At 48.9% G+C, this 15,080-nt stretch overlaps 1 protein-coding gene across 1 annotated transcript in view; it reads right to left on the reverse strand.

Moving 5' to 3' along the window:
• Positions 1 to 3,003: 3,003 nt before the first annotated feature.
• CTSD (cathepsin D) overlaps positions 3,004 to 15,080 on the reverse strand; it is a 33,345-nt gene continuing 21,268 nt past the window's right edge. Inside the window, exons 5-9 of the mRNA XM_048852821.2 lie at positions 12,639 to 12,838; positions 10,386 to 10,508; positions 8,693 to 8,837; positions 6,994 to 7,092; positions 3,004 to 6,160 (exon numbers count right to left, since the gene is read on the reverse strand). Coding sequence (XP_048708778.1) covers positions 5,999 to 6,160; positions 6,994 to 7,092; positions 8,693 to 8,837; positions 10,386 to 10,508; positions 12,639 to 12,838 — 729 coding nt within the window. The 3' untranslated portion in view covers positions 3,004 to 5,998. The remainder of the gene's footprint in view (positions 6,161 to 6,993; positions 7,093 to 8,692; positions 8,838 to 10,385; positions 10,509 to 12,638; positions 12,839 to 15,080) is intronic.

Raw genomic sequence — 15,080 nt, forward strand, 5'->3', positions numbered from 1 at the left:
CCTAGCAATCCTACCTCTCCCCTTAATGTTAACTAAGTAGAGGGTGACCAGTAGGAGAAAGATCAAAACAAAACCATGGACCCAATAAGGCATGTTAACATCACTTCCGTCACTTCCTTCCATCTTTCCTTCAAAATGTAACTGCTTTGGCCCCAGTTCTGCATGAGTTCACCTGAGGAGCTCTTTTTAGGCTTAGGGCTTTAAAAGGTCTTTGAGGCAGGTACCTTGCCCTCATATTTATATTAATAAACATTTGGCAATTGAGTAAATCTTTTTTCCTGGGCTGAGCATTGCGTGTTTGATAGGCATTTATGGGGACTCCTTTCATACTATAGATGCTAATTTAGGGAAAAAGTTGATTTTGTGGTTAAGGCACACAGCCTTCCTGTGTGACCTTCGCCAAGTCACTTAATCTCTTTGTACCTCAATTTCTTATCTGTAAAATGGGGATAATACTTCCCTTTGTCTGTCATGGCTGTTTAGATAATAAACTCTTCAGGGCAGAGATTGACTCTTATTTTGTTTGTACAGCACCAAGCACAGAGGCGCTTCATTTTTCGTTGGGGTGTCTAGGCACCACCATAATACAAAAAGTAATAATATGGGCAAGAGGCTTAGATCATACATTGGATTTTTTATAAAGCTGAAAAAATGAATAGTGCTCTTCCTAGATCTGAATCCCTTAGTGTCATCCCCATTTCATACATCGTTCAACTGAGGCACAAAGACGTCGGTGTGTGACTTATCTATAGGCACACAGTGCTTCATTGATAGAGCCAAGATTATAAACTTGGGCTCTGATCTGTGGCCATTGGGGGTGTGTGTGTCTGTGTGGGTCTGCTTTATGACATATCTCCAACACAATTAGGTCCTAACGCTGGTACAGCTGGTCACGAGAGGATTATCTTACGGTAGGTGGCTCCTTCATTGTGTACTGCCTATGTTATATTTGCTGTACTGCCCCCTCTTCCTGAGGACCACACAGTCGGGGTGCCTGGGCATTCCCTTCCTCTTGACCGTTATGTGACCGAGAAGCTCAAGAAATGGATTATGGCAGTTCTGTTCCCAGCTCTACTACTCGCCTGGTGAGTGACCTTGGCAAGACTCATCGCCACTCTGCACCTCAGTTTCCCAATCTGTAAAATGGACACAACCACACTGCCATCCTTTGCAAAGCACTGTGAGATCTACTGCTGCTAAGAGCTAGGTGTTAGTGTTATAATGGTCAGGGGGAGTGGATGTAAATTAAAGCAGGCATTATGTCAAGCAGAACGGTGCCTACTGTGGTGGTTTCAGAGCTCCAACTTGGCTAGGTCGGGGTGGGCAAACTTTTTGGCTTGAGGGCCACATCTGGGTATGGAAATTGTGTGGCGGGCCATGAATGCTCATGAATTTGGGGGTTGGGGTGTGGGAGGGGGTGAGGGCTCTGGGGTTGAGCCAGAAACGAGGTGTTCAGGGTGCAGGAGGGGGCTCTGGCCTGGGGCAGGGGTTGGGGTGTGTGTGTGAGGGTGCTGACTCTGGGATGGGGCTAGGGAGGAGTGGTTTGGGGTACAGGAGGGTTCTCTGGGCTGGGACCGAGGGGTTCAGAGAGCGGGAGTGGGTCAGGGGTGCAGGCTCTGGATGGTGCTTACCTCAAGCAGCTCCCAGAAGCAGCAGCATATCGTCCCGCCTTGACTCCTACGCAGAAGCATGGCCAGGCGGCTCTACACGCTGCCCCATTTGCAGGCACTGCCCCTACAGCTCCCATTGGCCATGGTTCCCGGCCAATGGGAGCTGTAGAGGCAGCGTGTGGAGCCCCCTGGCTGCCCCTACATGTAGGAGCCGGAGGGTGGATATGTCACTGCTTCTGGGAGCTGCATGGAGTCACGGCACGCGCAGAGTGGGGCAAGCCCCCAACCCCGCTCCCCAGCTGGAGCTCTCAAGGGCCGGATTAAAACATCTGAAGGGCCCGATGAGGCCCTGTGGCCGTAGTTCGGCCACCCCTGGGCTAGGTTGTATTGGGTCAGCGCTAGGAGGTTAGCATATTGTTCTACAGAATCTCAACCTAACATTTTAATAATTTAAAAATTCAGGACAGTATGGTTCTATCCCTAGTGGCTGAGAGGTAAACCTTCTGTAACTGACACCATTCTGTCTGCCTCTGTTTGCAGAGAGCCTGAACCAACAGGTCTGAGATGTGCACTGGCCCCTGCATCTCAAAGGCGTGTTACCTCAGATTCCCAGTGAAGATAATACAAATGTCAGCAGTGTTAAATATTTCACTCCTGCTTGAACTCACGTAAGGAAGGCGAGTAAGGAGCCCATTGCGATGCTCTGCACAATCTGCTCGGATTGACATTTCATAGCAGTGCCACAAGTGGAATTATCACAGTTTCCTCTGCCCCACTCCTCACTCCCACTCTGACCTGTGGAACTAGAAGGTCAGAGGGGAAGAGCAAAGCCCAGGCGGGCCTCTGAGCACCTTTAAAGGGCAGCCACGTCTGAAGACCCCAGTGGGACATTCAACCCCCAGCATGGGGAGCCTAGCCAGAGAAGCCCACCTGAACATATTTTGAACATACACAACGTACTCGCAAAAAGAAAAGGAGTATTTGGGGCACCTTAGAGACTAACCAATTTATCTGAGCATAAGCTTTCGTGAGCTACAGCTCACTTCATCGGATGCATACTGTGGAAAATACAGAAGATGTTTTCATACACACAGACCATGAAAAAATGGGTGTTTATCACTACAAAAGGTTTTCTCTCCCCCCACCCCACTCTCCTGCTGGTAACAGCTTATCTAAAGTGATCACTCGCCTTACAATGTGTATGATAATCAAGGTGGGCCATTTCCAGCACAAATCCAGGTTTTCTCCCCCTCCAGCCCCCCAACCCACTCTCCTGTTGGTAATAGCTTATCTAAAGCTATTACCAACAGGAGAGTGGGTTTTTGTTGACCTAAGTGAAATGTTCACTACACCTTGGCAATTCCAAACCACTTGAAAGAAAACAGCAACACGGTAAAGGGGAGAAAAGACGTTTTCATTTCAATTTTCTATAATAAATCTAGAGACAGGAATTCTGACAGCACGTCAGATTGCCCCAAAAATAAAGTCAAAAAGCATTTCAAGCTCCGGTTGAAAAACACAAGTAAAACAACAAGGGAAAGAGACTGATTTCAGAAGCGCCACAATCTTTGCATTGCAAATGTGTTACATCAAATAAACCACTCCCCCCAGCCTGTCTTAAGATGTGTCTTTTAGGGCATCACTATGGACCAAATTCTTCCCTCAGATATAAATGTCCTAGGGCATTGTATGTTTAACAGCAACTAATGTACAATGGCTCCTTCATATAATGCACTCTGCCTGCTTTGGAAGGGGTTAAAAATAGATCCTTAATAAAATCTAACCTTGCAGTCAATTCCCTGCTAGAGATTTTACCTTCCACCAAATCTAATTAACGGACATCTAAAAAAAGTTCTATGTTTAAGTCACTGTATGGGATAAATTCTTCAGCTGAGAAAGGATTTAACTTCAAACTTTAAACAGCTCTGGGCACTTGATCAATTTGCGAATGGGACTCTCTGGAGGGCAGCTGAGGATTTGTGTTTGATGGTTTTGGGGAACACACTGTTGTTCCCTAGCTAGGTCTTTAGGCTGTAACAGATGCCTTCAGCTTCTAATCCGAGGCTGCAGCCGAAGAGCATGCACAGACGACAGGCCATGGTGGGAACAGCGTATTTATCACTCCTGGGGCTGTGCAGACTGACACATGTATTAGCGTTACTTCATTCACACCAGTCACAGCTGCCTCAGGCAGCCCCTTCCAGGTGTCTGAGTAACAGTAATGATTGTGAGCATTAACTATGCACCAACGAAACCCCTCCCAGTCTGAGCAGCAGAGGTTGTTATTAAAGCCTGAGTCAATGTTAGCAAACTCATCACAGGGAGTGCAATGGACTGGAAAAGGGTGGCGCTCAGCAGGCTTATGTGATGGGAATCATTTTAGATCATCTCCACCCCATTCTCTCTGAACATCCTCATTAAGTGGCAGCCCTTTTCTCTCCCCAGCTGGCAGGCTCAATGTTGGCTTGGTCCTGGGGAAAAGTGTATGTTCCCTAGTGTGACTAGCTTCCTATATGCCCCCAGGCACATTACTGCTCTCACTGCCTGCTGCTCCCTGGGGGAAATCCTGGCTCCATTAAAGTCAGGGGCCAAACTCCCATTGACTTCAGGGGGGTCAGGATTTCACTCCCTACATTACTCCCAATCCTCTCACCTTACTGCTAACATTGGTGTTACACTGGCTCACACCAGGGCACGATCTGGGTCTTTGCTTTTCTTTTTCACCCTCTGTATTGTGCTCATGCTGCATTATACACCCACTGAAGTCAATGAGAGTCTCCCTGTTCACTTCAGTGGGCTTTGGATCAAAGCCTTGAATAACTCTACCAAACTCACTCTCTCCCACTTACTCAAAACCCTACTTAAAATCCACTTTGTCCTCCTTCCATCCACCACTTGCTCCTTGCAGTCCCTCCCCTGGACTACTGCTCCATGTTTGTCTTGTCTAAGGGCCCAACTGGGTGAACAGTTTTGTATACATAGCTGATGGCTCTTAACTGGATGAGTGTGGGTCTGTGCGCATGACTGTAAGCTCTCTAGAGCGGGCAATGTGCCTCACTCTATATTTGTATAGCACAGTGTACGTTTACGTGGTTTTTAACAAGAAAAGTAAGCCAGGGTTCAGAATAGGGAGCGTAGAGTAGAAATGAATTGGCTTCCAGAGGTTCAGAGGCTTGGTAAAGAGAAACACCTGGAACTTGAGATGCTTCCCCAAACCTCTTTGATCTGGAAGTCTTGCAAGTCTCTCGTCTGACTGCTAATAGGCTGGTTTGATCAGATCAAAAATGCCATGAGTAAAATTTTCAAAAGCATCTAAAGAAAAAGCATTCAAAAGCTACTCTGAAAAAAGTATCTAAGTGACTTGAAAGCACCTAAGCCCCATTGACTGTCAGTAGGACCTAAGGCTTCTAGGTAACTTAAACGCTTTCAAAAAAATGTTACCTCCCAGATCAATAGCTCTGGACAAATTTTCCCAAACCGTAGGACTTTAAGAAAAAACCCCAACCAAACAAACTATTTCAAACCTAAGAAAAGTTTGGGTCATCTCTTATTTATCTGATCTGGTTTGCTCAGCCTTAAGCATAAAGATAGGCCGTTGCAGACATGAACTCAAAGACCATTATCAAATCCTACCATGGTCCCCTTCCCGCTCCCTGAGGATTCTACCGGCTGGAGCCCCTGTTGTCATCCCTGCCAGGTGAGACACTTCAACAGGGATGGTCACACCACGCCAAGTGCTCCCATTGTGCTGCCGCACAAGAAACTCGGCTAATGTATTTTGATCCTAAACTGTCCCTTGTGCGTTTTAAGGGATGGCTCATGCAGCCATCACTTGACCACCCTCCTCAGCTCCACAAGAAAGCACATTAAAGCAGCACAAGCTCATTGAGAGCCACCAGACTATTGCTTTTCTTCCTCATGTGACTCGGAGCAGCCGTAAGATGAACTTAGCTCCCGCACCCTGTCATTGGTTAGAGAAGAGGAATAAGGAGAAAGTTTTCTGCATGTACATGGAATCCAGAGACTGTTACCAATGTGGGTTCTCTGCAGGAGGAGTGGAATCATCGCATGGATCTCATAAGCTGGCTCTCCTATTTGCGAGATCGGTGCTTGGAGTCATGAGTGGGCATTGTGCAGCTTCAACAGCGAATATTTAAAATGGAGCTGGAAGATCTAACAAGGCAGGGGCTGCTCTAGATTGAGTGATCCGCTACAGCTCTGATTATCACTTATTCAAGAGACGGCAAAGGGTCATTAAAAGGGCACGAATATTGTTTCCTTTTTAATTTTAAATCTATTTCCATTTCTTTTATTTCCTCATTTGCTTCCTAATCCTGGTACTCACTCTCTACAGTGCATGCGTGTGGCAGGGATGGTGGGGCAGGTACTCAGACACATTTGGCAAAGCCAACAGAGTCATTATCACGGTCAAACACTGTGTAGTAGGGGCCAATGAATACATCTCCCAGGATCCACAGCGGGCCCCCGGGAGGTGGGACGTCCAGGGCTGAAAATCCACTCAGGCAGATGGTCTCTCCCTGTACAGAAATCTACAGGAAAGAGTGAGAAGGTCAGTAGAAGGACGAGTCTTTCATCCCTTCCCCTGCCCTCCCACAAGCTCTTCTCTAGGGCACTGATTGGTGGAACTGACTCTACGTGGGGTGAGGTATTAACCGTGATCATCATCATGATCTATCACGACAAGGACTGGCCCTGAGCTCTCCAAACCTAGTGGCAGATGGACTACAATAGTAGGAGTCACATGACGTCCTGTCCATTATTGCTCACTCTGCCTCCCTAGTTTCACCCACTGCAGGGGCTGATGGCTTTACTCAGTCATGTCCTACTACTGCAACAAACCAGTGGAGGTCTCCATTGCTCTCTACAGACCTAGCAGCATGACAACATCCTGATTCTTCAGACTCATGCTTCTCCTCAAGTCTGGCATGCAGGGGTCTCAGCTGGAACCCTAGTGCATGGAACCAATTCTGACCACACACACAGTGGTCTCACTCTCTGTAGAGTTACTCCTGATTTAGACCAGAGTGAGCAAGGTGAGTGTCAGACTCTGTGACTGAAGCTCTGGGCTGATCCTGCTCCACGGATCATGCTTTGGAGTCTTGCCTGCTCTCTTCAAGAGAGCAGGTTATGATGCGGACTCAGAGATAGGACTGGCAAACCGCTAACCTTGCAGCAGTGAACAGGCACTATCCTGGCAGGACTCACGTGGTCACTGGGGTGAAACCCCTGCTCCACTGAATTGATAAGACTACCACTGACTTCAGAGGGGCCAGGATTTCACCACGAAAGCCTGGCCTCCTACATCTAGGTAAGAACAGCTAGCGTAGGAAAGGGAGCTGGGTAGAAGCTGCTCTGGACTCACCTTGAAGGTGTACTGTTCTCCTGTGAGCCCATAGGGCTTTCCTCCTAGCATGAGAGTGACGACGGGAAGGGACGGCACTTTATCGCAGGGGATCACGTACTGAAAAGGAAACAGCAGCAGTACACTGAAGCATAAGACCCCATGGGCACAGAAAGGCAGCTGGCTGGCAGGCTTAAGGAAAAGGGGGGTCACTAGGGGAGATGGTCAGGCCTCTCCTTCTGTGCTCAGACAACAGCCTTCTGCGGGTTAAGGGGAAAAAAAAAAAAAAAAAAAAGGAAAGGAGGCAGCCTATGGTAATTAGCACCCTCCAGCCTTAAATCAAATCCGAATGGGTTCCTTGCTGAGGCATGGGCCCCTTACGATCAGCAGGGCTCAGCGCAGTTCAGCGTGCAGAGTTTCAGACAGCCAGTGGGAAGACTAGATCAAGAGGCGGTGTGGTCCTGGGGGTAGCACACTGGAGTGAGAGTCAGAAGACCCTGGTTCCACTCCCAGCTCTGCCACGGATCCGCGGTGAGACTTGTGGCAAGTCACTCCATGACTCTGCCTGGCTCTCCTCCCACCCTTTGTCTGCGGTGGCTCTTATGCCGATTCAATGGGAAATGGGACTAGAATGCAGTTGGGCTCCTTTGAAAACCCCACCCTCAGAGCTCCTCACTTGACTAAGTGCACACATGGCGCCTATGAACAATGGGGCCCCTAGGAGCTGCTGAACTATAAAGCACAAAACACTGGATGAGCAAAGCAGGAGCAGGGGCACAAATACAGGGGTTCAAGTACCTCAATCCCTTGGCCAGCCGGGCCCCAAGTTGCTCTCCACAGACCCAGTTTTGTCAATGGGGCTTGTTAGGAGCTATGCTGGGGTATGTAATGGACGAGTATTTGTTTCATTGTATGTCTAGGGAGATTTTTCAAGGGCTTGTAACACCATATTCTTACATCCTGCCTGGGACAGCTGGGGGGTGGTTCTGTTCTAGCACTGAGGAAGCCCTTGGAGGGAGACGCTTTCAACCCCTTTTTGGCATGTCCTATTACTTGGATTGTAAATGCTTTGGGGCAGGGGGTGTCTCTTCATTAGGCATTTGTACAGCATCTAGCATAGTAGGGTTAGGCCCTTCTAGCTGCTACTGCAATAGGAATAGATGGTGTTAAACAAAAACCCCTAGAGACTATGGATAGGTGCAATCCATCTAATTATACATAAATTCTCTGAGTGCTGTTGATGGGGCCTGGAGAGAGCCAGGTCCAGAACGAATGTCACTACATTACAGGCACCCTTATCCCTGCAGAAGTTAATAAGGCTGATAATAAGTTAATAATGCTCTATACACATTGTTCTAAAACCCTACAGAACTTAGTAGAGAAGGAGATCCTTCCTAGACCTTTATTAACCACCCTACAGAATCCTATACTGGGGACTTGATTCTCTACTAGGTGTAGAAAAAGGAGAAAAGGAATCCCCCCCAAGAGGGGCTTCAGCAGAGCACAGAGAGTGGGAAGGGGCTGTAGGAGGAAAGACAGGTAGAGATGCAGGGAAGGACAGAAATAAGAGATCTACAAAGTAAGGAGAAGCTTGATGTTAACCTGTCTGAAGAGGGGAAGCCAGTGTAGAGATTCCAAGGAGTGGGGGCACCAGTATTTTGGAATACTCTGCCCTCCCCAAGTTTCCAATGCACCACCCAGTTTCTCTGCCAGGGTTTACCTGTCCTTTGATGAGTGGCTTAGCCCCGATGGCTGCCTGCAGCGCCTTCACCTCCTTCGTTGGCCCTGTAATGAGCGAGGTTCCAGTGTCCACAATGGCTTCACAGCCCCCTTTGCACAGGGTCAGGCTGTTGGCAACATCCAGTCTGTGTGAAGAAGAAGATTCCCAGATAACAAAAGCCCTTTGTAAGTTGGAGCCCAGGTTGCAAAAATGAATCAGTTAAACAGGGGGAAAAAACCCTTGATAGAACAGTATAAAAATACTGGCAAACTTGTGTAGGGGAATTAAGAGTTAAAACTCCCAGAATATGATGAAGTATGGAAAAACCTAGGCCTTAATCCAGCAAAACACTTGAGCAAATACCTCACTTTAAGTGAATAGTCCCATCAACTTCAACGAGAGCACTCATGTGATTGAAGTGATACGTACTTTGCTGGAGTACGGCCAAAGCTGCATTTGTCCAGACATCTTTAATTTCTGCCTGGTGTCCCACAGCTCGCTGACATGCTAAACCTGTTACCAGGGTGAGTTAACCAGGATGATGACACATAAGCCTGTATGTATTCTGGCACTTCCCCTGCAGAAATCTGAATCTGTTTCCACGGTGCTTTATGCAGCAGTATGTACCACAGTGGACGGCAAAGGGTTAAAAGGGTTGTGTAACATTTCTTACTTTAAAGGAAGTGTATTAGGCCGGTGAGGTGGGGACTGGTTTGGCCTTTGCAGATGTTAAGTATCACAATACTCTGCACTGTTATAAAACCTTCCTGTCAAGGGTCTCAATGCACTTTGCAAACATGAAATAACTTGGGGATAATGATACTTAACCCAGGTGCCAGCGAAGGGTGGGAGGCACTTGGAGATCCTTAGATCCTATCTACACTACAAAAGCTTTGCCGGTGAAGCTATACCAGCAGAGGCCCTTAGTGTAGACACAGCATATGCCCACAGGAGCTTTTCTGTTGGCATAGTGACAGCACTTCCCCTAATGACATTAGCTATGCTGGAAGAGGGCATCTTCGGTCACTATCACTGCAGCTACACTGGGAGGGGGTTTACAGTCAGAGCTGTGTCAGCTGTGGCTCTTTCCACACCCCTGACTGACAAAGCTACGCGAACAAAACTTTGTAGTGTAGACCTGGTCTAGAGCTTGGAATAGAAGTCAGGGCTTCCTGGCTAACAGCCCTTTGCTTGGACCACGCAACCAGGCTCAGTCTCTCTCTCACTTCCCTGAGCAATGCAGAGTGATTACTACTGCATGCCTGTAAGAAGAGGGCCCCTTCCATCAAGTGCTGAATTCTTGGAGCCCCATTCAGCCCTTACGTTCAAGCAACTCTGGGGCTTCGTCCCCTCTGGGAACGATAGCAATCGGTGTAGCGAGGCCCCGGGGGAGACAGGTAAAGATGCCAAAAGCCGTGATTTGGTGGGTTTACTCCTGCTTGAAGTTGGCATAAGCTGCAGCTTATAAGTGTTTGCACTGGTGGCTTGTGCCCAGCACAGAGCAGGCCTGATAGAAAACAATGGGATTTACACCCATGTATTCAAGGGCAGAATTTATCCCATTGTCTTCCGCCTCTCTCTACTTCCCAGGGACTAATTGGCTAGGTGTGCTATGGGATTTTGAAGGGTACAGTCCAGACGTGTGTGTGAGTGACAGAGAGAGAGAGAACGCGGAAAAGGAGGTGGAACTCACTGATCCATGTGGACCTGCCAGTATGCCTTGCGTGTGACATTCACCCAGTTGAAGTCTCCGCTATAATACTTGGGATCAGTCCCCCCCAGCAGCAGCTCCCCTCCAGGCTGAGCTGATGGGTCCCTGAAAGAGAAGAGACAGAAAATCAATTCAAGTAAAGCAGGGGGGGGGGGGGGGGGGGGAGGAAGACACTGCTTCTCTAAGCACGCTTATTCTATAAGGGATCTCTGTGCACTCATGCCAGGGGGTGGGAAGAAGAGAGCGCGAGCGCACAGGGCACCCACATATGAAAGGTATAAAAATATTAAACCACCAACATTGTGGCTTAGGCTGTGAGGAGAGAGGGGATATAAGGGGACTCTAGCATGTCTTAGGCTCGCTGAGGGTGGAGCCATCCTGTAACAGCTATGGATGTTGTGTTGAGACCTGGAGAAATTCACTGTATGCAAGGAAAGAGCAATGGAAGAAGGATCATTGCTCACTGACAGCCTAGACTGGCCAACTTTTTTTACCACTAGCTCCAGGACTAAAGAGACAGACAGACAATTTCTTTATCTCCCTTGCACTTGAGGCTAGGGCAGGGGCAGAATAAGCTCTGTCACCCCATGCACTAGTACAATACCCTGCATCCAGCCAACAACATGTGTTTATGTGGGCAGGGATGCAGCTGATCAAATGATCCGTTGTTATTGCCTGACTCTTGGCCCAGAGAACCAAATTCTCCAGGTTATTTCAACACACAGATTGCAGCTGAATAGGTGTGAGGAAGCATTGCTATGGGGGATTTTTAGCCTTAACTGAACCAGAAACCGCCTCCCAATAAAGAGAGTTTTCAGCCCAAGGAGTCTGGTCTCTCCCAGGTAAATGGAAAACCACGCTCAAGTCTGGAGGGGTGGTGATGGGTATGACAAAACCAGCCAACGCCATGGTGTCAGGGCCTCCTGCTGCCATGATCCCAGTCCTTCCTCCATATGGTCTTCTCCCACTCCCCTTGAAACTCACAGCCTCTCCTGGTCCACCACAGCACCACATTCAACCCCTCCTCTTAGGAACAAAGCCCCTGAATCTCCCCTCCCTCACACTGGTTTCATACCAATGTAGCTCTGTGGAGGTACTTCCAACTGTCACTGGTGCAAGGGAGAGGAGAATCAGGCCTCAACTCCTTCAGCAAGGCCCACCAGTGATTCCCATCACTACATGCATAGGGCTAATGTGAACCAACTCAGAAGGAATCCACGACTCCTTCCCAGTCCAGAGTTCGACTTTCTGCCAACATATACAGAGCGGGTAGAGTTCTGCACTGAGACCCCATTCCTCTACCCCCTGGGTAGGCATCCGGGTATACTTGGTCCTGCCTCAGTGCAGGGGGGTGGACTAGATGATCTCTGGAGGTCCCTTCCAGCCCTATTTGGCTATGACACTGTTTACGGCACCTGTGCAAAGTGGATGTGAAAGGCTACCATTTTGATCAGAAACAACAAGGAGTCCGGTGGCATTTGAAGAAGTGAGGTTTTTACCCACGAAAGCTTATGTTCAAATAAATCTGTTCAAGTCTTTAAGGTGCCACCGGACTCCTTGTTGTTTTCATGGATACAGACTAACACAGCTACCCCCCGATACTTGCCATTTTGATCAGATGGCATTAACACACCCACTTTGCACAGGTGGAAGTGACTGCCTAAGGGGCCAGACGGGGAAGAAACTTAGGGCTGGACAAAGGGAGCTGCTAAGCATCCTCAAGTCTTTTTGGGGACACTCATCTCCTCAAAGGATCAGGCCATTCGAGTGCCAGAGCCTCGGGGCAGGACGTACGCGGACTTTGCCCGGTGACAAACACGCTGTAGGCATTCAGGAAAGGGAAAGCTTTGCAGATGATGTAAATCAGCGGAGCTCCAGAGAACTGAAAGAATCAGGTTTTTTTTGTTTTTTTGTTTTTTTTTTAAAACAACAAAGCAGCTATGTCCGGAGCGCCTCAATCAGTTGCCCGATGCCAAGCAACCTGTGGGAAGTAGCTACAGCGAGAGATGAATGCTCACTCTCCCTGCAGGAGTAAGGGACCCTATTGCAGGAATAGGATTCTGGGGCCAGGCCCTCCTCTGGTGTAAAGGGATGCCAATTTCAATACAGCTGCACCCCAATCAGCTGAGGATCTGGCCCTTGGAATGAGGGTGGGAGGACAGGAGGTGGCCCACAGGTTGGAGACAGCCAGACCAGATGTCTCAAGAATGAGCTCCGTGCCCCCCACAGCGTCACCTGTTGAGGTAGAAGGAAAAGATGTTCTTCTCCACCAGCTTCTGCTGAATGACGTTATCGAAGAAGGGTGTGACTTTGTCCACAGAGATCTTCGGGAAGGCCATACCCAGAATGCCGTCGAACTTGGCAGCGATGAAGGTTATGCCAGGCTGCTTGGTTGCTTCACCAAAGATCTGGTCCTTGACAACTAAGTCACCAATCTGCAGGGGTGGGGGGAAGTCCACCAAAAACCAAGATGGTTAAAAAGAGACACACAGTCTCAGAGTACCTGGGTGGGAGAAAGCACTTTCCTAGAAACAGGATGGAGTCAACGTGCGAGAGCTGTTCTCTGGTCTAGCATTGGCTAGAGAGATCCTGCCCCTTAATGCGTGCCTCACAGAGAAATCATGGGTGGATCTCAGGTCAGAACGCTATGCTACAAGTACAGGCCACTGGAGATACAACTCACATCTACTGCAGGCAGACCGACATTGGACCCTCTTAGCTCCCTGTGAATGGCATGACAGGAAATGCTTATGCTCCCTTCCCTGGATCAGACTTACTCCTCTAGCTGCTCTCTTATTTCTCTTGGCTCGCCCTCCTTGAGCCCCTCGGCTCGAACTGTGCCCCCTCCACTGAACTGAAACAGCCCAATTGCAGGTCACCGATAGCTTAGCTCCTTGGGGCAGGGAGTGTCTTTTTGTTCAGTGTTTGTACAGTGCCCAGCACAAGGGGGTTCTGGTCCAGGACTGGGGCTGCTAGGTGCTTACTATTATTGTAAGTAACAATAATAAATCCCATTCTCTCCTGGGCTTTCACCTCATGGCTTCCCTGGGCCTGCGCTTTCCCGATTCTCCTCATGTCCTCAGAGTGGTTTTTTAGTAACTTCTTGGCCTCCTCTCTGCCCCACACGATTCTGTATTCTGTCCCCGCTTTGGCATCCCCTAAAGAGAGGGAGTACCTCTCCCACCCATTCCCTCACCTACCACAGCGACCACCACCCCTACTGCCCTCCTCCCTAAGCTCTGCACTAGCGTGTCCGACTCCAGTTCAGACTGGCTCTCAGGTCCCCCCCAACCACTGGCAGTGCCGTTATCCTTCCTGTCCCCACACACATCTGGCCAGTTGCTGAGTCCTGTAGCTTCTACCTGCCCTTTCCTTGCTATCCCCTTATTGAGGTCATCCCCTGCAACCCACCCCCGCGACAACCGTCTCCTGTCTGGCTTGACTGCCTCACTGCTCTCCCCCATCAAAGGCATGTCTGAAGCAACCACTGCTAATGGGAACTCCCATTCTGACCACATCACTTCTGCTCTTTCAGTCCCTCCACTGGTTTCTGGTCACTTACTGCCTTGTATTCGAGTTCCTGTTCCTTATCCTTGAGGCCCTACAGAATCCTGTCCCCAGCTACAACTTCCCCTTGCATTCCCAACGTGCCTCCTCACCTTTCCATTCCTTCCGCTCTCAGCGGCCACCATGCTGCCCCCTACTCCTGAAACAACCTCCCCTCCCCCACCGCTCTCTTTCCTCCTTCAAAACCCAACCTACCTTATTTTCCTAGCTAGAATCTGCAGCCTCCCCTCATGAACTGTTGCTCTGAACCACATGTTTGTCTGTCTAGTGGGATTTGGATGGCATGTCCCTCAGTTTAGGGAAAGTTTCCCCATCTACGTTTACGGCCCTACTTATGCCCTTTGAATTAGGAGACCCCAAACATTCAGAGAGCAGACACCACAGATGCTGGCTCCCACATTTCTCAGGAAAGCAGGTCATGAAATTGAGGTGGGCACTGAAGGGCTGTGTTGGGGTGGTAGGAGGGGCAAAGTGGTAATCACACCGATGTGAATTTAAGGTCAGCGATCTTGCCAGACTCATGGCTAGAAGGACTGACATGGTGTAAAGCACTAGGAGATAAGTTTGGCCCCAGTGAAGTCAACGGAGCTATGATGATTTATACCAGATGGGGATCTGGCCTTTGGTTTCTATCTCTAGCTGTTCACGAGATCTCATGGCTTAAAATGATCACAGGCAATTTTACCAATTGGACCAGGATGCTTTCAGAGTCCTAACCATCTTTCCTCAGTCCCTGCTGGTTGGGTCTGAAACTCCTATTGACGGCATTACAGTGAGATGAATTGTACTGAAAAGGAAAAGCTCAGCCTCTCTGACCTGACATCAGAAAACGATCCCTTGTGAATGACTAAAATCCCCCTAGGGTTAGATAGTGCCTCGCTCTGTGTCAGTGTGTAAGCGTGTGTGCACAGGCCTGCTTTGTGTGCAGAGAGTTCTTATTTTAACTGCACAAAGGACACTTTGTTTCAAAGTGTCATTTGCGTCACAAGAGAGAAAACCCACAGAGCAGGATGTGGGACAGAAAAGACCCGAGTGACATGTCCGGTAATGCACTGAGAAGAGGGAGGTGTTTTCAGAAGTTATAAATGCACCACCACAGAATTACTTCAG

This window comes from Caretta caretta, chromosome 6 (genome assembly GCF_965140235.1).
Source record: "Caretta caretta isolate rCarCar2 chromosome 6, rCarCar1.hap1, whole genome shotgun sequence".
NCBI classification, from domain to species: domain Eukaryota; kingdom Metazoa; phylum Chordata; order Testudines; family Cheloniidae; genus Caretta; species Caretta caretta.